The sequence below is a fragment of the Falco naumanni genome, chromosome 12, assembly GCF_017639655.2.
Source record: "Falco naumanni isolate bFalNau1 chromosome 12, bFalNau1.pat, whole genome shotgun sequence".
In the NCBI taxonomy this organism is placed as follows: Eukaryota; Metazoa; Chordata; class Aves; order Falconiformes; family Falconidae; genus Falco; species Falco naumanni.
Window position 1 is genome coordinate 11,604,738 of NC_054065.1, and position 21,895 is coordinate 11,626,632.

The 21,895-nt window shown below is 38.8% G+C and overlaps 1 protein-coding gene across 2 annotated transcripts in view; it reads left to right on the plus strand.

Moving 5' to 3' along the window:
* The window catches only part of CDC42EP3 (CDC42 effector protein 3), a 30,082-nt gene extending 8,512 nt beyond the window's left edge, over positions 1–21,570 (plus strand). For both annotated transcript variants that reach the window (XM_040612301.1, XM_040612300.1), the window contains exon 2: positions 17,153–21,570. In XM_040612301.1, the coding sequence (XP_040468235.1) occupies positions 17,441–18,208 (768 nt within the window). In that variant the 5' untranslated portion in view covers positions 17,153–17,440 and the 3' untranslated portion in view covers positions 18,209–21,570. The remainder of the gene's footprint in view (positions 1–17,152) is intronic.
* Positions 21,571–21,895: the final 325 nt, after the last annotated feature.

Sequence of the window (21,895 nt, forward strand, 5' to 3'; positions counted from 1 at the left end):
GAAGCTTTTTTACACTGGCTTTGGTAAGAACAGTATATCCATTGAAATGTAAATCTTTAAGCGTATTCAAGTGATCACTGAAAATACAGTTATAATCAACACAAAACTGATGAAGCTGTAAGGAAAGAAGCAGGCCTCAATGTCCAAATGAGCAGTCTAAACATGAAATTAACTCCTGTTGCTGAATTCCAGCTAATTTTCATGCATCAAGCCTGCTTACATGTCTTTCTCCCTTGCATCTATGCATAAGGGTCTATGACTTAGCCACTTCCACTGTCCTCCATCTCTACATCCCTATGCAGAGGTTCTGTCCTTCCTCTGAATTTAGGTTGATGGTTATTCCTTTGTGTTGAGTTGTTTGTGGGTATAGAGCAATGTAAGCAGGAGGGGTGGTATTTTTAATGGAGAGGGGATTTTGGAAGACTAGCTGGCAGACATGAAGCTACTGAATCTCACAAAAATTATAGTTAAAAAAACTCAAAACTGACTGTCCTGGTAATTCACAGTGACAGGAAAAGACACATTCCCAGATACAAATTTGAATGTCAGGACTAGCTTTAACAGCACAGAAGTGTCAGAACATTTTAGTAAGGCTGTGAATTTTGATGGGTGATGTATGCATAGGAGTAAAAGCTGTTACAGTAGACCAGGGGAGTAGAAATAAGTAATTTTGGTTTGTCTCAGTAGAGGAACAGTTTAACAACTTCAGTTAAAATTCTCCCACCTGTTTATAATCTTCCCAATAAACAAACATATACAGATTGCTGCAGATGAAAGGTAGAAAGTGTTGGCTTGAATGGCATAGTCTGATATTTACAAACAACTCTGAAAATGAGCTTTAAAATGGAAGCTTCCAAGACATCTGAAGAGTAGGTGGACATGTTAAAAAGGCATCATTTAAGAAATTGTGTGTATACTCTCTGTAATAAAACAGTGTGGTATCTGTGGAAGTAGGAGCAGCTGTGTGTGTATGTTAAAAAATCTGTGTACGTTAAAAATCCTCGTCTGAAATGGTACCAGATAATTTTTCAGGTGCTCTGATTCAGTGTGTTTTTTCAGTCCATCTGGCGAAGTAGCTGTCTTGGCTTTCTGCATTTCAGAGTTTGTAGGTTTTGGGTTAATGTCCTGAATGTACAAATATGGTCCCAAAGTCAAGTTTAACGATAGCAATAATATATAGATGTGGCTTGAAAAGAAAGGATAGAGTATTGTCAAATTCAAGAACTATGTCAATTTCTGTTGAGTAAAAGGGAATGAAGCCACATGACATTTTTTCATTGTGCTTTTCTTCAAAAGTAAGTACCTGAAGTTGGACACTGGATTCTGCTCGGTCATGGATTTGAGGTACCATTGTTAGAAAGTTGTACTTTAAAATGTCTGTAATTTAAATTTAGTCTACCTTGTTCACTAACCAGGCTAAGTTGTTGTGAAATGTGTGCCCTTCTGCTTGCACAGCATCAGAAGAGAAACAGCTTTTAAAGCTTGCAGATCTCAAACTGTTCGTGGCAATTTGACAGGAAAGAGTTTATTCAGTTCTACATGCAGGATGTGAAGTAGTGTCAAACATAGATATCTATTTTTTTTTCTTTCTATTTAGTGCTGAAAGACAAGAATTTTCCAAACACAACAGTTTAGATCAGAGCTCTATTTTGCTAACTTCCAGGAGATTGCCCTTTCAACCTTTGTAACCATCTTGATGGCCAAGAAAACAATCTGTGGACAAAAGGACTCTAAAAATTTAGTATGGCTTTCCCTAGATAAAAATGTTTTTCAAAATTTAAGAGAAATGTCACATATTTGGGGAAGAATACTGTTTATATCTTGAATGATAAAAGCCAGAATAGACCATTGGGAACTTGTCTGTCACGAGTTATAGGCCTTTTCTAAATTGTTACCCAGTTCTGTCAGTACATCTGATTCAAACAATTCAGGCAGAGCTAGGAGTCAATGGGCAGGTTTTAGATGTTTTGTTGGGTTTTTTTAACAAAAATCCAAATAACACAGAATCCACCACAAGCCTTGGTAAATTGTTCTACTGTCAAGAAAAAGTACATTTTCTTTCTTACCCTGCTTTGTTTAGCTTCAGTCTAGCAGACATAAATGATAGTATTGGTCTTGTGGCTCTTCTGAATTTTTTTTTTTTTTTTTTTGGTGGCATTCTCCTGGAATTGTGGCTACCAGGACTGGACATGGTGATGGCCAAACACAGAATTGCTGGACCTTACCTTTTCCTTGTCACTACCCTCTTATGCAGCAGGGAATTGCAATAGCCTCCTGTGACTACAGCACAAAACCATGAGGTGTAACACCAAGTGACTCAAGCAGTTAATCTTTATTGTTTTTTAAGCTATCAGAAAAGTGTCATTAGTAGCCATCAAGTGCTATAATGTTTTGACATGTTAATTTTGTTTCATTCTTGCTTCCTGCATCTACTATTGGAACACTCTAGGAAAAAGAACAGAAATAGGAGTTCATTGTACTTCCTGGGGTGAGGGCTGTTGCTTTCCAAATGCAGTGTGCATACCAAGATGTTCATTATGTGGGTAAAACCCTTTTTTGCACTCTGCTGAGGGCATGAATGCTAAGTTTGACCAAGGAGCAAATGGCTATATCCAGGTGCCTAGTAAATGACAGCCTTTCAGTGAAAAGTCCAAGAAGAACATTTTGGTGTCTGGAAAGACATATCAGAAAAATTTCTGTATCTTCTGCATAAGAACGATGACTAGCAAAAGGCATAATTTATTAAGCTTAATCAAGTTCTAAAGCAGTCCTTGGTTCGTCTTGTTGAATAGTAAGCCACTGGGAATGTAACAGCCAAAATGCAAGGCAGATTAAGAGCCTCTCTGGATTTTTCAGGTATTTCGATTTTCATAATACTTTTGTTTTTAAAGTTGAGATTTCACTTTAAGATGTAATGCTCTTTCAGCCTGTATTGGCACCCTGGGTGAAACTGCCTGCCTCCTTTCAGACAGTCTGAAATATTCACTTTGGGAGCTGTGAACTTTCTTAATCAGCAGCTGCTAACCTGGGAAACTGGCGACTATTAAAAGTTAACTGTTCTACTGCAAGCTGCTAATGTGTTGTATTTGGAGAGTTTTGGTTTACTAATTAGGTGCAGATTTTTTTTTCTTTTCATTGTTGCTTGGGCCTTTCTTCCAATGCTAAATGTCTCTGCCTTCCCACTTTTGTTCTCTAAAGTGAATGGATTATGGTCTTTTCAGGAATGGCAAGAGTTTAACAGTAGTTAGGGTGGCAGGATTTTTGTCTCAGAAAATGTATATATTTAATTTGAATTATTGCAGGATAACCTATATTTAGTGTTCTGCGTTTGAGATTTTAAACTAAAAAAAACAGCAACAAAATCCCATTTTTCCCCAAGAGTTTAACTTAAGAAGCATAGGACTATAGCAATAGGAATGTTGACGAATTATTTCCAACATGGATCTTTGTAGCTGTTGGTGAACAATTTAACAATTTCCTCCAGTAAGGATCTCCTTGGGCTCCTTCCTTGGAGCCCAAGTATGCTGCCCCACAGCTTCCGCAACCAGAAGGAGCATACATCTGGTGAATCCTGGTAGCGCCCATGTACAGAGGAGAAGGAATGCCAGTTTGGTAATATCATCGTCCTTTTAGAACTTACTGTAGATGCCTTTTGCTAGGACTGTGTTTCAAAGAATTTTGGTTATGATATTTCTATTCCTTCCCATGTGAGCTATATCCAGAGAGCCAATAATTTCTTCCTGTCCAGTACTGAAGGAGCAACACTGAGATGTTGATGCCCTCCTTGGATGCAAGTTCCCTCTTGAATTTCTTGTGTGTACTGTCTCTGGCCATGTGCTCTTCTGTAATTCAGGGAGCTGAAGTGTGTTGCTTCCCTGCGTTTTGACAGAGGCTATCTCTGCTAAAGAAACAATATGGACTTTTACAAGAGAAGAGATCCCCACACTATGCCTTAAATTAATGCAATCCGGGTACATTGTTACTGTATTAAGTGTGTGTGTGTGTTTCTGAATATGGATTGGATTTGCACTTGGGCAATTGACCTCAGTTTTGCTCCCCTTGCCTACTAAGGAGAGCAGGACTAGCTGGCCACTTCTGTGGCTTGGATTCTGACCATCTTTACATTGGTATTGTTTTCAGAGTTGGTGGGATCTTTTTGTCACAGTTATTGTGGTTTTTTGTTTGTTTGTTTCTTTTTTGTTCAAGCTGGTGGTTTGTGTTGGTTTTGCTTTGATTCCCTCCCCCCAGCCTCGTTTGAACAGAGGTTTTTGTCAGCATTGCAAGTGTCTGTCCTGGGCTGTACAATGTGTGTGTCACTTTTCCTTAAATTTCCAAAGGATGGTAAACCATGCTAATCAACATATCGCTCCTACCATGACTTGAATTCTGACTTCCTGAAGCTTGCAAGAGCCATTAGAAACTTGTTTTAAATAACCTTCATTAAAGCCAGAAGTTAATATTATCTACTTACTGAAGTATTAAGTAAATAAATGTGCCATTTACACAGGAAAGCAGGTCCCCAAATTATGTTCTTCTGTTTTTCTGCCTACACTCCACTGCCTTCCACACTAGCTGTATGAATTAGTACACAAAAGACTTGAGCATGTGGTAACAGCTCATTCTTGGTCAAGACAGAGGTGCACCCATGCCCAAAGGGATTGCTGCACCTCGTTTCTGTACTGCTAGAGTTGTATAAATAAGACATGTGATGACCAAGCAGAGTTATAACAGTCTAGCAGCAAGTGTCACAATACAGTGTAAGGTCTTGGCATGTGTGTGCTTTGTTTCAGAACTGGCTTCTCTCAACTCTGAAGTAATTAGTGCAACACAGATAAAGTATAGGCTTAGTATATTTAGCTGGTGTTGGTCTAGTCAGACCTAAATATAACTTTTGCCCTGTGCAACTGATTGATTCTCCTATGTGTCCCCCAGTACTCTGTAGCATGAGGGGCAAAATGTCTGAGATTTCCAAGAGGTAAGCTACGGCATTGCTGAAAAGCCAGGTGGTTGTTAAATTATGGTTGAATTTGGCTGTTGGACACCTGGTATAGGTCTCCTCAATATCCTGGGAGTGGAGTGTCACTGGTGATCTGTCTTAATTCTGTGGACAATGGTTTTGGCAATGGATTTTATATTTAATGGTCAGCTTCAGGATCTCTCTCCCCTTTGATCTATCTCCGTTGTTGGAAGTAGCATAAGGAACACAGTAACTGGTGCTGAGGAGTAAAAGGGAGTGAAAGGGACCTGCAAATGCAGAGCTGTGCTTCTGAGGTAGGAGCGAGGGAAAAGAGTTGTCTTGTTGAACTTGATGATCTTAAAGGTTTTTTCCAATGTAAATGAGTCTATGCTTCTATTTGGCCTGTGAGGGTTGCAGAGAGGTGCAGCTGCGTGTTGTCATTTGTTACCTAATGTCTAGCCTAGTTTCTGTTGAAATATCTGATTAATTTTGGGGGTTTTATTAATGTGGGTTTTGGAACAAATTAAATGTGACCAAGATCCCAGCAAGGATCTGAAGTCTTTCTGCTAAAGAACTCTTTATACAAATTAACACCAATTTGCATCATTAAGCGCACGCTTCACTTGGGCTGCCCAACAGGATTGAACACTGAGACAGAAACCGCCTCTTGCAGTGCCTTTCTTATAAGGTGACAGCCACTCAGGCCCAGGTTGTGCTTTGGCGAGCACGTGCGTGTTCTTTTGCAGCCTTTCTGAGGAGGGGGTAGTTGCTTTACAGCAGTCTGAGTTTGCTGCAATCCTCCTCAAAAGGGCCATGTATCTTCAATTTCTTCAGATACTGACTAGCAGTTGGATATTCTGTGCCTCTCCTTATGTGCCCCGAGGATTTACAGTGTTTTAAGGTGTGTGAGAAGGTTTGTTCAGGTAGGAGAGCTCATCATAAAAAGTTGTAACTTGTTTCTTGCAACAAAGGCAAGTTGTTGTTTTGGTTGAGTATGGTATTACACCACTGTGTGTGTCAGTGTCAATTTATGCCAGGCTTTAAATAGGATACTTTGTAATGAGTTTGTTTTCTGGTAGCCTGTAATCCTTTCAGGCTAGCTAACATTAATGAGCGGCAGCATTACTGTGGCTGGTTTTCGTTTGATCATGCACAGCCCTAGTCAGGAAATGGGTGAGGAGCATGAGTCATGATTACATTACCCTAATGTGACTGCCTACTTGAAGTTTTCTTTTTGCCGCCAATACGCTTTCCCTTGACACTACTTCTGAAAACAAAATGTCCATTTTGGAGCACTTTGAAATATTGACCTTTAAACAGAGGGATTTATGTTCTCTTGCAGTCCCAAGGCAAAGTTCTAAGCGGGAGCCCCTGCAGAGTGCAGAGAGAACACGAACATTTGCAAAATGCTTTTCCAAAAAGCTGCAAAGGACAGGACTTGACTTGCAGTACATTAGGTCTGCTTGGGTTCATTGGATCCAGCATGTTTCTCTGACCCATTTAATTATTCTGTCATGTTGCCTGCACATGCAAGCTTGAGGTCCAGTCTTCTCTACACACAGATGCTGTCATCTCATTCACTGTTTGGGTAAGCTGTGTCTTAGAGATGTACTTATCTTTTGAAATATGGCTGCAGTGACGGGAAGATAAGTGCTGAGTGCTGGCTGAGGTAAACCCCTGAGTGTTGAGGAGGTAGCTTTAGTGGGATTTGAGACAGCAGCATTTCAGACAGTTTAATTAAATACATGGGGCTTACAGTTTAAAAGAAATATCAACGGCTAATCAGTAAACTAGCTTTAGCACTGAATTGTCACTGTGCCAATCTGAACATTCAGACAGTATACCTCTGTACAAGTGCTGAGTATATTGATTTCTTTCAAATTAAACTGATCAACTCTGCCTGGTTTTAAGACTAGTATGTGAAATACGACTGTTGGCACAGAGAGCGAATGCACTCTGATACTGCTTGATATATTTCAGAAAAAAAGAAGTCTGATCAATCTGGGACAAGCAACTCAAGTTAACAGAACCAAGCATCTGTGGCAGAGAGATCTCAGGAGGAAATGGGGACCCCTGTGCTGCTGTCCAGCATGATGTGTCCCTATCAGCTGGGGCATGTCACAGGTGCCACTGACATGCTGCGGAGCAAAGCCAGAATATGAGATGTGTTTCAATTGTCACTTATTCCTCCAGATTCTTACTTCCCTCAAATGGTGCCTTCAAATAGTGAAGTTGTTTTGTTAGGAGTTACACTATAAACTCACAGTGAAGATGGAATTTCTATTGTTTTTCCTTTTGTTTCATATCAGGGTGATAAAACAGTTACTTTAGTTGTATTGGCAATCTACTTCAAATTGCATATAGATAAAAAAAAAAAATAGAAGCCGTATTTACTCCATGATTTCATCCCCATTCCTAGAAGTGGGCATAAGTTGGACCAAAAAAAGAAATTATGTGAAGATTTTTGTAACTCATTGAAGAATCTCCTTTTTTCCATCTACTCCAACCCCATGCTCTTTGATCTCATTTTGATGACCATTGAACTCTCTGAAGGAGGTAAACTGCAACAGAGCAGAGGATTCATCCTTTTTCTATGTAATAAAACAAATGAGTCCTGTGCGACCCTATATTTTTCTGTAGCTTTGTACCTCTACCTGACTGTTAGCCTTCGCATATTAAGGGCTCTTTGGCCTTCAAGTTTGTTTTAAAAATAGTTTATCAGCCACTTCAAGATGGTAAATACTTATTTCAATGGAAGCACTTTGAGAATTGAATAATGGGAGAACTGGTGATTATAATATGCCTATGTCACTTGTGTGTTTCAAGGGGATGATAAAGAATACTTGACTTGGAGATGAAGGGTATTTGAGAGTTGGAGGTGGGGAGTTCAGGGTAGGGGGTTTTGGGGTTTTTTTGGTTGGTGGTTTTTTTTTTGGTTTTTATTTTTTATTGAGATCTTGCAATATGATTTTATTTTAGATTGCCTTTTGCCAGGAGCTACTAGTTAAAGTAATGTTAAGCTAGAGATCCTTTTAAAAAAATAGTAATAACATCATCTTAGATATGGTTCAAAAAACTTTCTCAACATGACAGCAGCCTTGGGAACCGTAAGGCAGAAGCTACTGGACATACCAAGCCATTTTTACAACAGAAGTGAGTGAAATCTGGCTGTAATTCCATGGACATTTTTTCTTGCAGAAGAGTTGATTAAGAATTGCCCATCCATTCTGCCAGAACTCCATGCTCTCAAAGGGTGGTGTCTCATGAGACAGCTTCATGAGCTTGTTGCAGCTCAAAGTAGCAGTCTTACTCCTAGCCTTGTGATTTTACACCCGTTTCCTATTTAGTTTTCACCGAGTTCAGTGTGCTGAACTGGCTTATAAGGGGTCAAGTGTGTGCATGCAGTAGGGGGGGAAAATGCCTTTCTGACTGCAGCAGTTATATTGAGCTTGAACTCCTTGAAGGATTGCCTTCAGTCACACTGCAGCTGTCAGTAAGCTTTTACTGTAAACTGAGTCAGTGGGGAGAGCTGCTGCTGTGAGTGGTTTGCAGCGTGGCTTGTAGGTCTGCCTGGCCACAGAGGGTACAAGGAACTGCGGTGCAGAACTGGGAACCAGCAGCGAGGAGTGAGGAATCCAGGGTGGGAACTTCTTAAACCAGCCTTGAGAGCAGAGCTGGGTTGGGGAACTACACCCTCTGTGTCAAAAGAGAAAGCCATCTATGCTAACCTGCTCAGAACTAAAAAGTGTGTGGATTCATAATCCACTTAAACTGATATGAGTTCTGGCTGACATCAAAAGGGGCAGCACTGCCTGTCTCAATCCACATCTTCCTAAGTTCTTCCATATGACAATACCATCACTTACATGAACATGCCTTGAGCTGCGTCAGGCAGCTGTGCTGGCTAAAAACTGTTCCTTTCTTCTCCCTCAGCAGTTGAGATTTTTCAACCAGAGCTGCCACCTAACCTTTTAGGTGGCACATAAGCTCAGGTTATAGTTGGGGGTGTGGGTGTGCATTGGGGGTGTTCCAGATTTCACAATTGTTTTCCTTTGGCCCAAGAGAACTGATGGACATCTTTTTAAACCTCTCCATCATGTGACTTATGAGTTTATGGTCCCCAGCTATTTGCTCATCTAGTCTGCTGGCTTTGTAGGAGGAAAAGTGTGACTGCTTCACTGTACAGTCTGACGTAGCATAACCTCACCTTCAGCGGCTGCATTAGTTAAGGTGCTAGACTTTGTACTGACATGTACCTATGCCTAAATCTGCATGGTCTTGCACTCAGCCAGTTTTTGAAAGCCAATGATAAAACTGAACTATATGGTATTAAATCTGTATATATGAATGTACCAGCCAACAAAGCTAAGGAGAAGGTAATAAAGAGGGACCTTTTTTGGTCCATGGAGCTGAACAACACAATACAGTGAGCTCATTAAATTCCTATCTCTGGAGAAGAGAAGAAAAAGGGTTTTATTATTCTGGAAAACATGCTAACTGTTAGAAGCTGAAAGAAAGCTGTGACTGAAACCTGATGGAAGGTGAAAAAAATGTTTGCTTGATAAAAAAAAAAAAAAAGGAATTATTTAAGACATCCTAATAAGTGGTCAAAAGCACAACTGGAAAAGAAGACTATAAGGCATTTGACTTAATACTGCATCACAGCCATTTTTTTAGAATGTTAGTCCCCTGCAGTGGCAACAAAGCAAGTATTAAAAAGCATTTAGAATCTCAGAGTACATATCAGAAAGAAGTCAGTATCAGAGGGACATATTTCTATTGAAATAATGCAGAGGTCTTTTTATACAGCATTGAGCTGCATAGTATTTTTATGAGCTGCCTGTAAATAAGTGTAAAATTGTTGCAGTACAAAGTTGCAGGTGGTCGAGATTGGTGAGGAAGTATCTTCATGAGGAAGATGGAGAAATCTCAACTGATTTATTGATTGACAGCTTGAGCACGTTCGAGTATGATGTTTTCTCTTTCTGAAGTATGGCCTTGCTTTTTATCCTAAACAATATAAATCTAGCTTATTTTCTGGAGAACAATAGCTTGGAAAGCTTTCTTCCCCCAAGGAATAGAGTCTTACTGGATAAACAGTATAATATGAGCACTACCATTGGCTGTGCTGGCAAAGTTTGTTGATTAAATGAATAAATGTGTGTATTCATCCTAAAAAAATAGAATGGGGAAGTCCACTCAGACCTGAGAAATGGTAGTGATAACAACTTTCTGCTTTTGCCAATGTAGTTTATTCTGCTTGGAGAACTCATTTTTGTTACACCAGCATAAGAACTCTTAAGTGGCTTGTAATATTATCCTAACTTGTAAATACAGGAAAATTCCTGTTGTAAGATGGTGAGGATAAAAGCAGAAATATGATCTTGTTTATAAACAAGGCAGCAATGATGAGAAGAAAGAAGTGATTTTTATCTGTGTGTAAGCTGTTAGGGAGAATGATACTGAAATGTTGTCACTAATTCTGATGTTCTCTCAAAAGGATGTTGGAAAATTGGAGAGGGTTCAAAGGAGGGAGAGAGGGAGGGAGGGAAAGGTATTTGAAGGCTTAAAATTACTTCCCAGCATCACCACATGAGGAATTCCCCCTGTTCACTTCTATCAAAAATGATGACTGAGAAACAACTCGATTAGTATTCAAGTACCTTAACAGGCATGAAGGTTACTGGTTGATAAAAGGCCTTTGTAATCTCACAGACTGATACAGAATAAAATAATAACTGCAGACTGGGGCCAGTTGCTCAAATTAGACAGCAGCCCCAAATTAGATAACTTCAGCAGCTCCCTCCTGCTGTGTTGGTACAGCTGTCTGAAGGATATAATGAACCATGAAAAAGATTTTTGTTTTTCTTTTTCAAACCAGGTTGGCTTTGCTTCATTTCATTTTCTTGTAAGGTAAAATGAAAACTCTTAAATAGGTGGAATACCTCCTTTATTTCAATATAATGCACAAGTACTTTAATGGTTTAGAGCTGAAAGTGTTCCCTGATTAATATAATTTACTCTGGCTTCATCCATTTGAAAGGGTATTATGCAGGGAAAGGTAGCAATATTTAAAGGAGTCAACAATTAAAAATAATTTCAGGAACTTGTTTTTTCTTCATTTATGAACCTAGCTTTTAGCGGGGAAGAAGAGGAGGGTGCTGGAGAAATGGAAGATACCTGGAGAGAAAGACACTGGATGCAGCCTGCCCCTGTCTGTGCTTACACTTAATGACAATTAATACTTCAGGTGGACTGCTCAGAGCTAGTGTACTATTTATCTCTGATTTACGTGGGAAAGTGTTTGTAGCAAGGGTGATGAAAATGTATCCTTATACGATTTGTCTTACATTTCCCTTTCACTTTCCCTTCTAAAGATGACTGATAATGAATTAATTACTTTGCTTTATTATTATTATTATTTCTCCCCAGTTAGTGTATAGCTGAAGTTTTCCAAGCCTTTCTTGTCATTCGTTAATACACTTGTATTATGGAGCATATTCACATTTTCTTAGTTACCCTGAGCAGACAATTGTTTCAAGAATTCAAGCTGCTTCAAATAGCAGTATCTTGGAGTATTTAGCTGCTATTAATCTGGAAAGATATATCAGGTGGAACTCTGCAGGGCTATCTTCCATCTCTCTTATTTCACAATATTTTCATGAATGATTTCACTGTATGCTTATTACATCAACAGATGATGCTAAAACTGTATGCTGTAGAGGCCCAGATTAAAATTCCAAGTGATCCTGACCATTTGAAGTGTTTGAAATTAATAGAATGCAATACAGTGAGTATGGAGGCTTTGTTACAGGGGCATAGCCAAGAACAAGATGTAGAATAACTGGCTAGACAACAGTTCTTCACTAAAGGAGCTAGGTTTTCAATGGACCACAAACTAAATATAAGCCAACGACATTGTGATGCTGAAAGAAAAATGCAGACACTCTATTAAGAGAGAAATTGAAACCTCTGCTTGAATATTGTGTTTGCTTTTGGTTGTATTTGAAGAAAGATTTGAGCTGAGGGGAGGAAGACCAGAAAAGGAGGTTGTAGGGAAGCAATCTGAGTTCCAGAAAACATGACCTGTGTTGAAAGACTGAAATCTTTGTGGTGTTTAATCTGAAGAAGAAAAGGCTGAAAGGAGATGCATAAAATAATGAACTGCATTCATCAGGGCACAGATTGGAGGGACAAATTGGACAGGGGAGACTTTAGGTGAATCTTGTCTGATGACTAGCCCCTGTGAAGTAAATTAATGTGTGCAGTCTGCAGCTGTAGGGAATTTTAAGAGGAGGGTGGACAAACATCTTCCAGGACTAGCAAAAAGTACCTGAGTCTGCAGGATGATGGAGAAATGAATGAACTGCATCATAGGGTACCCTCTTGACCTGTGTTTCTGGGGACTAGGGATTTTATTTTTTTTTCCTTCACTTTCTGAAAACTGTATGTGATAGTGGGATAAAATAGGTTAGATTTGATCTAGGAAAGTAGGTTGAGTGCAGTCTGAGAAAATGAGTTGAAGTGTGATTAACCTGATTTTTTTTTTTAAAAGTAATTAAATCTGCAGCTTTAATCAGAAAGGCAAATTCTTTGATGGAGGGAGAAACAAAGGGGTGATGACTTCTAATCTGATCAGGGGAGTTGACTTTAATACAGATGAATTCAAAGGCTGGGCCTCTTATAAACAAGATGAACAGTCTGGAAGGAGAAGTGTTACCACCTGGTTAGGTTAAAGTTACTCAGAAGGTGGTGGCTCTATAAGCACAGGCTCGCTGGTGGCCTGTCTACAAGCGGCCTTTCATCTTCAGAGGCTGCCAGTTGATAGGGACACTTAAGTCCACAGGAACATGAGAGGCAAGCTCTATGGTGCATCATCTGTTGCTTTTTTTCTACCTGAACACTTGGGTATACTGGGAGTTTGTTTTACCAGCATTCAGGAATTGTGACCGCATAAGTTCAAGGCTTTTTTAGAAAAACAATAAAAACATGGTTTGCACTGATGTTGTGTCAGGCATAGTGAAAGTAACAGCACTGACAAGGATGTTCTCAACACTATGCTGCTGAAGGTTACTGGTACCTAAAACGAACCCCTAAAGCCTAATTCTTCTGTGCTTGCAGGTATTTCATTGTGTAGAAAAGTTGCAGCAGCTTGTTGCATAGTTTGTGTCTGCCTCTTGCTGTGTTACTGTATTCTCATTTGGATATTTGTATAATGTACATACTTTTTTTTCTTACTGACTAGCACCACAAGATAATTCAATGTTATTTTAAACAATGCTTTGGAAATGAGTTCCTCTGAAGTTCACATGCTTCTACCCATGATGCCTAAGACAAAGCCCAAGGGCTTCTCAGAGCACAGATTTGCTAGTGGTCCTGCTCTGTGGAAACAGGATTTTCTTCTATCATTTCTGCTTAAGGTTCTAAGCCTCTTGGGATTTGTGCAAAAATAAAATTTTGCACCTTGACCCTCATTTGTCTCTGGCTTTGTAAGCTGTTGAGATATTTGCTGATAGTTTGTCCTTTTAAAATGGACTGTGGAATAAACTAAGGCATCCATGGAAAACTTTAAGCTGTTTGGAAGGCGATGACTGCTGAGTAGACAGAAGGTTTGTAAGGCAGATTGAGAAGTGCCTCTGAAAATATTAGTCTTTGTTACCAAGCAAAACACTTATGTGAGAGTGTGAAGTGATAGGAATGAAAACGAGCAAGTGTTACAGCCAAACTAAAACTTTAATTTTCACTGGGTTGAAACTTCTCTGACTTGGCACATGCTTGGATCTTGTCAGGAGAGGGTTATGTCTTCAACTGGAATAAAATTAATTTCATGTTGTTTTTCTCTTAAGTTAAGGTTTTCTACTGTAGGCTGGCAGTCTACCATGGACTTTTGGTTATGCATTTGGTTTTCTGGTAATTTCTCATTCAGCTTTCCAGTTTGACTATACATTCCCTTGGTTACTGAGCTGAAATTAGTCAAAACAGAGACTTAGCAGCAAGATCAGAAAAAGGTCTCATTTTCAGACAAAGTGAACTTTACTTTGTGGCCTAGTATCAAGATTGTAGTGTGTTTTGTCCCTTCCCTTAGCCCACGTGTACTGGTGCTTCCATTAAATCTTGCTGAATGGAGGCAGTGTGTAAGGTTCCTGTGAAAATTTTGTGGACTAGTTTTTTAGTTTTGCAGGAGTTGAGCTCTAGGCTTAGTCTCATTAAGCCTTTCTTCATTTGCCAAAGTTGGATTTTTTTCTACTAAAAGCTTTTTTTTTTTAAACCATGTTATATTGATATAGGTTCTTCCTTATTTAATTGTAAATGAAATATGAGTAACAACAGTATTTTAGGCTAAGTGAATATTTCCAGAGTTATGATATATTTCAGCTGTTCAGAGTAGCTTGGAATCTGTACTCCTTTGGACAGTAGTTGACAAAGAGGATAGATATGCAGAAACAAAGTACAGTTGCTCTGAAGCCGTATACATTATGCTGTATGTGGAAATCTTGCTCATATAGGAGGGAACCTTTATCTTTTATTTACAAGGTGTAATTTGTAGATGTTCACTAAAGTGGCTAGTGAAATCTGCAACAAGGTAGCCTTTGTTTCCAGCAGAGAAAATGGTGCCTGTAGTAAGCATGTAATTGTGAAAGTTCTCTTCAAGTGTAAAGCCTCTTGCACTGGCCAAATGGAAGGCAAGGCTTTCACAGTTGCTGGGACTACTGTATGCAGAGGGATTATTTTTTGACACTGGAGTCTCTTGCAGCATCCTTTAAGGTAGGGTGGTTTTACACTGCCCCTTACTGGGGCGCTCTCATAGTGCAAGAACAAAAGGAGATTTGGATGCCCAAAAAGTTGCTGTGTTTTGGGTGTTTGCATATTCCCCACCCCGAGCTATGAGCTAAATAAACCACAGTGGTCGTCTTGTGTGTCAAAATGGATTATTTGTATTTAAAGTTATGTTATGCTTGATTTTAGTATTTCTTGATGTTCAGATGTTTCATTATGTCCTTCAGGTTTTTTTGAAACCCTGTGGAGTTTAGTGATAATGGGTGCTGATACACATCGAAACTGGTGGAAGCCCCAAAAGCTTTGAATGAACTAGGATTTGTCTTTCATTCTAAACTACTGACCAGCAGGCATGACTCTGAACCACACTGACACTACATTGCCATTCATTCCAGATTAAAAGATCTGAAAGAATGAAGAATTAGAATTGGAAGGAATTTGACTTGTTATTCATGGGAAGTGAGATAGAGCTGGGTTCACTACATAAGCATAAAACAACTTTGCCATTTGGCTTTGTTTGCCAAGATTAGTCTTCTCTTTAGAGTCGAGGACATTTTGTTTAACTAAATGGGTTACTTGGGTAGATTGATAATAAGGGGAGAAACAATGCAATGATTTTTTCAGCTTAAAACTGAAAGGTAACCCAGTTGATTAACCAGTTCTGTTGCCATTGCGTGTGGCACAAGTACAGATCTTATTTAGGAATGACTTTTGTATCTTACAGTACTGACATTGAGTTAAGATGGTGGAGTTTTGGTACATAATGTGAATCTCCTAATATTCTGTAGATCCTAATAAAATACCATTTTGTTGTCTAGAAGGAAGATTTGAAGTGCTTTTGACTGGTTGATGCAATCAACTGTATTTTCGAAACTGAGTTTAGAAGTGTAAAATGTCCTCATAACTCATTGAACAGCAAGTTTATTTTGTATGACAGCTTTCATCTGTCTATATCTGTTGTACTTTTGGGGGGAGGGCTTTTCAGTGATATCTGAAGTGTGGTAGATATCTGGTGGGAACCAAAAGAACAAAATACTAACCTGGCTAGATTCCCAGCTCCCCTTGTGATGCACAGTTAAGTAGTTAGCGGTAGGAGCTAATTACTAAGGTTAAAGGATTTGTGAAAATGCTTAAATACTTCTTGACAATCTGGCTGTATAGCCGTACAGTACGAAGCTTTTGAACTGGTGATTTTTACTGGGCTTAATTTGATGAAAGGAAATATCTGCTGGGGCATGGATAAAAGGCAGCAAAAGTAGCTGTTGTTACAGACAGCTTCCCTTCACTTATTGTGTGGAACAGTTTTTCCGTGCAGAAACTACAACCTCCTTTACAGAATATGAATGGTGATGGACAGAGTGTGAGGGACTTGTGTCTGAGTATTCTGGTGAGGAGGAGTGACCTGTAATGCTCTGGTGCTCTATGGACTTAATAGGGGAAAGCACAAAAACACCCAGGAGAAAAATGCATTTATCCTGGGATTGCTGATAAGTCAGGAACTGGTACTGTAAGGAAGAAATACACCATTAAAGCATTAATGAAGAGTGGTTTGGGTGTGTGTGTGGTGTGTGTGTGGTGTCCATAACTTTTTGACCCAATAGCCTGTTAGCCCTTGTGGACTGCTTTATCAGGCTTTTCAGAAACCACGTTCTAATAGGACAACTTGGTTTGCAAACACTGTTTTGTTTGGTTGCACAGAGCAACTCTTAAGTCATCGTGGCCTCGTGGCCTACATAATTCATGAACTAGTCTATAACTAATTGTTATGAAGAATTCCTGTAGTCTAAAGACTGTAGTCACAAGAATCAGTTTCTTTCAAAGACGCCTGCATTTGGCTATTTCTAACTAATTGTAAAGACCTGGGCTAGCACTTTTCCAAGTACCTAAACTATCCTATTAAATAGGCAAAATTATCAGAAATGTTGTGGATGACATTTGAGAGTTTCAGGACTGAATGGGGGTATCTGAAGTTCTCTAATCCAAGATGGCCCACTCCATTTCCAAAAACGTTTCCAAAAAAGCTCTGTCAGTCTTCCTCAGTCTACCAAAAGCTCAATGTTGTTGATTTGTTGTAAATGCGTTTCTGCATGTGCTTTCAAAGGCCAGCATTTTGAATGCCAGAAAAAGGAGAAGAAAGGTTGAGATGGTGATACTTATCAAATGAATTGTGCTCAGCCATTGTATCTAAGGAACTCTGACTTCAAAAAAAGCTATGAAGTCAGAGAAAGGTTAGCTAGCCCTTGTTAATCTAAACTCTTTTATCCTGACTAATGAAGGGAAACAATATCATAAATCTAATCTGCAGGCTGGAACTGTCAGTACCATTGCTAATAATTTTTTTTGTTTGTAAAACAAAATTGAATTAACCATGACAAAAAAAAAAAAATCAATGATAACCTGATTTTGTATCCCATGCAGGTTTCCTGGAGTTCTGGAAGTAGCAGGGCATTTTGGTTGCTAACTGACCTGAAACTTGCTCTATCTTGAAAAGATCTGCAGTGGGAGACGTTCACTTTCACATACCCCACAGTTCTTTGCATCAGAAGAAAGAGACCTTGGGTGCAAGAGTGGTTCAAGATGATGATGTAATGCTGATAACACTGAAGGACTCCCGAGAATAACTGACTTTGTAAGAGGCTTCTCCCTCCCCTTCCCTTTTTTTTGTTTTGTTTTTTTTAGTAACTTCTCTCAGAAACTACAAGCAAGATGCCAGCCAAAACACCCATCTACTTGAAAGCTGCTAACAATAAGAAAGGGAAGAAATTCAAACTGAGGGATATCTTATCTCCCGATATGATCAGTCCACCACTTGGAGATTTTCGTCACACCATACACATTGGAAAAGAGGGACAACATGATGTTTTTGGAGACATCTCCTTTTTGCAGGGCAACTATGAGTTATTGCCTGGAAATGAAGGAGAAACCAGAATTAGCCAGTCTGGTGGCCACAATGAATTCTTAAGGGCAAACAGCACTTCTGAATCCATGTTTACAGAAACTCCATCACCAGTGCTCAAAAATGCTATTTCCCTTCCTGCCATTGGGGGTTCTCAAGCCCTTACATTGCCCTTATTGTCACCAGTGACATTTAATTCAAAGCAAGAATCCATCAGGTCATCAAGAAATCCTAGGCTTAGCTGTGAGCCAGTAATAGAAGAAAAATTGCAGGAGAAAAGTAAACAGATGGAGGATGGAGAAACATATAAAGATGACATATGGGAGCAAAATGGTTCCTCTTCGCATTTTACTAATGGTAGAGACAGTCACTCATCCAGCTTTTCTGAACGATGCACTGATTGGCAAACAGTTGATTTATTTGATGACAGTCAACTTTCATGTGAACTAACCAAGACAAAGACTAAGTCAGAAGAATCCCTTTCAGATCTTGCAGGCTCTCTTCTCTCATTACAACTTGACTTGGGACCCTCACTTTTGGATGAGGTCCTCAATGTAATGGACAAGAATAAATCTTAGAACTGGTACTCCCTTGCTTCTTTGTAAGTGATTCACTTAAACAAAAACAAATTAAAAAACACAGTTCAAAAGCAGACACTTAAAAATCAGCTGTATTTGCAGTTGTTTTGACGGGTTTTCTAAAAATATTCTTAAAATACTATTTTTTTACCTATTGTTTTTCATGATTTTTATTACACTAAATTCTCATAGCAGGAAGGTAAATTTTAATAACAGTTTTCAGCATTTTAATAACAGTTTTCAGCAAATATAAAATGTTCTTAAGTACCAGTATTAATGATCAGAAACTTAACAGAGTTAGAGGATGATACTGATTGTGACATTTGGTTAGTTCACTTCTATGGGCTTCTGAATTTATGAGAATCTCTTAAGTGTCAGAAAGGAGACTGATATTAATTATTCACTTTTATAAATTATTACAACATCACTTTACATGTAGGCCTCTTTCTAGAACCTTGTGTTTGAGGGTTTGATAGTGTTTTTCTTCATTTTCCATAGTACCATTTCTGTTATACCTTCACCGTAACTACTTTCTTGGTCTTAGCCTACCACTCTGTATTCATATGTGAACAGTTTGAAGCCTTTTTCAGCTTGAACACCTGGTCCAGAGGCTCAGCTGCTTTGAATGAGTATGCACAAATTTACACAAGTTGAGACTTGGGCCTGACATTGTATGTGAAATGATATGTTGTAAACAGGTGACACATGCAAGATATTATAGTTAAATTATTTTAAAGTTGAAATATATTTTCTGTGTGCATATTGGCTTTTTATTGCAGAGCCTACACATACAGTATCTCATCAAAATAGTTGCTTGGCATTATTGGTGCTCTTCTGAAAATTGTATATTTGTGTGTTTGAAAAGAATTATGTATTGATACGCCTTGCTGGTTTTTTTCTTCATTTATTGCCACAACATGCTTAAACTTGCAACTGATTATTTTAATTTTTGAAGAAGGCACTGGTTATTCACAATGCTTGTGATGTGTGCTGCAACAGGCAATGTTTTGGGAAATGTCAATCCTTTAATACAGTACCTACATGGATTGCATAGATATCTTGTGCAATACAATAAAAAAACCCCAAACTTTAAATTGCTATGTCTTTGTGATTCAGTACATAGCTTCACCAAAACACAGAGGTTTGTTTTATGCTGTAATGAAACAGACTGCAGTAGAATTGCAGAAATATGGGACCAAGGGGCAGATAAATTCTACTATCTTAATTCAGTTGACTTCTCCAATTAGGTTTACTTCCTGAGGTTTTAAGAGCAAACTCCAAGAAGGTAGGACCCTCTGGGATAAATGCTGATTTTAAGTAACTGGGGACGAGAGGGTAATACTTTGGTGCTAGTGAAATTAATGGCAAAGTTCCAGCAGCTTTCACTGAAGTCTTTAGGTAAAATCCTGACACAGTTTGTAGACTGTTCTTCATTAGATAGCCTCATTTTTCTTCCTATCAAAACATGTAAGTCATGGATGATTTAATATATATTTATCCTTAAAATTTTTAGGGAGTCAATGCCAACTAATTCCATTCTGTCAATGTGTTTTAGAAAGACAGCCATCACTCCTGTTTCTGCTTAAGCTTATATTATTGTGCATTAATGAGAGAAGCAGCTAGAGTCTCCCATATTATTCCTGTAAATGAGGAACTGAGATGTAGAATGGCCAAGAACTGTGGTAATTTTTAAGATAATGCTTAATTGCCTTGGATTTCATATTCTCTGTGTATAAGCCTAGGTCAAATTTCCAGTGCATTCATTATCCAAGAAGAATGGTGGTTCTGTGGCTATAGTGCTTTTTGTCTTTTAGAAAGCAGGTTTTCAAGGCTTGGCTTAGCCATATGTTTCTTATGGGATCTGGGGATTTAGAACCTGATGAGAATTTAGGCCAAAACTTTCACTGGAAAGTTTGGGTGAGATGGGGAAGTAGACATTTTCTGTGTAGACCCTTCAAATACCACAATTAGAACATTAAAAGTATTTGCTGAATGAAAAGTCATTATCTTGCAGGACTCTTCAAGTAAGCATTCTCTAGAAAGCAGAAACAGACTCTTAGAGCAGCTATTGCAGTCATGTTATTTTTGCTTTGTTGTGTTTTGTACTTGATTTCCTGGCTTAGTCTGCTGAAAAATGTCTCACTACTGCAGGATTTTTTAGTCTGTATTATCCTTCCTTATGTGATTGCTTTTCTAAATTTGTAAATCCTTAGGTCTTGTGATGAGGGTGGGTGGTCTGAACTAAAATAATAACCATTGCTCCAGGCAAAAACAACTACTGTTATGTGGAAGAGAAACTTTTCTCAAGTCAGGAACAGGACTTTTACACTGGGAAAGTATTTTTCATATTTCTTTAAAGTCTTCTTGTTACTTCTTTCAAAGCTGGATCCTTCAAATGTTCAGATCTGCTCAGTCTTACATGTGAAGACCTAGGAGATGCAAAGTTGAAATGTGCTCAGCTTCTGTTCTGACACGGTCTTCTGTAAAATACTGCTTTGTGTAAGCTGATCTGGCATCTCAGCTGTCACAATACAGCTTGTCAGATCAAAACCTTGAATTTCTGGTTTGTGAGAAATTCTGCTTTCCTGAAACCTTCATAAAATCCTTAACAAATTAGAATTTCCAAGGAGCATATATTTACACAGCAGTTTCCTGAAAACCAAGATACTGCTGCAAGTTGGCTTTCTGGCTGGAACAGAGGACTGGAAGGAGTTGCCTTGGATATCACATCGTTTTTCTCTGGCCATGGGGAAAAGTATGCTAACTGTACAACTGCCCAGAAAGTTCCACAGATGCTTCACAAGTCTTCCAGTATGCCAGAAAACTCTTCCTCATATCTTCTACTACCTGAAGTATAGTGAAGACCTAAAGATGTAATCTAAATGTGCCAAAGTTAGAAAGCATATGTCTAGTTTCTGCATGAGTATTTGCTAAATTCCTCATCTGTACAGTCCTGCAAGCTGGGCTATGCACAATACAAAAATATACCAGAAAGTCTAACAATCGTCCAATTCAAGAACCCTTGAACCCCTGTCCCAGTACCCCTGCCAGCCTAACTGAAGTGGGAGGTAAAAAGCAGGTCAAATGCTGGAAACTGCACAACCCCATTTTGATCTCTGTCTTTTTCTAATAAGGACCAAATCCAAAGCCTTAGAGGAAACAGAAAAGCAAAACAAACCTCCCAGCTAGATCACCACTGAATGACGGAAAACAGAGCTGGGTTTGGCACAAACACAGTTTGTCTTGAAAGTCCCTTGTATAGGTACATAAAGTAATTAATGACTTACACGGTAACCTTATTTTCCTCTCCACATTGACAAGGCTTTATTATGTTAATAAAAACTGCTCATCAGTGACATTTACTGGAATTCACACTCTTGAAACTTTAATGTACTGAAGGTATGCATTTAATTTCACTGGTTTACCCATATCACCACAAAGTAAGTAAACGTGACAGAAAAGGGCAGAAAATAATAATAAAAAAATTAAATCTGAAGAGAGTCAGAAGCAATACCTTCTTTAAGGATGATTTTACTTCACAGTCCTTTTTCCTTTTTGCATTTACTGGTGTTAGCAAGGAAGCTAGCCATCAGGGTTAGAGCCGAAGGGCATTCTTCAATTTGTGTAGGAAATTCTCAACAAGCAACAAGAATAGGCTGAGACCAAGTTTCAGAGAAACATAGAAGG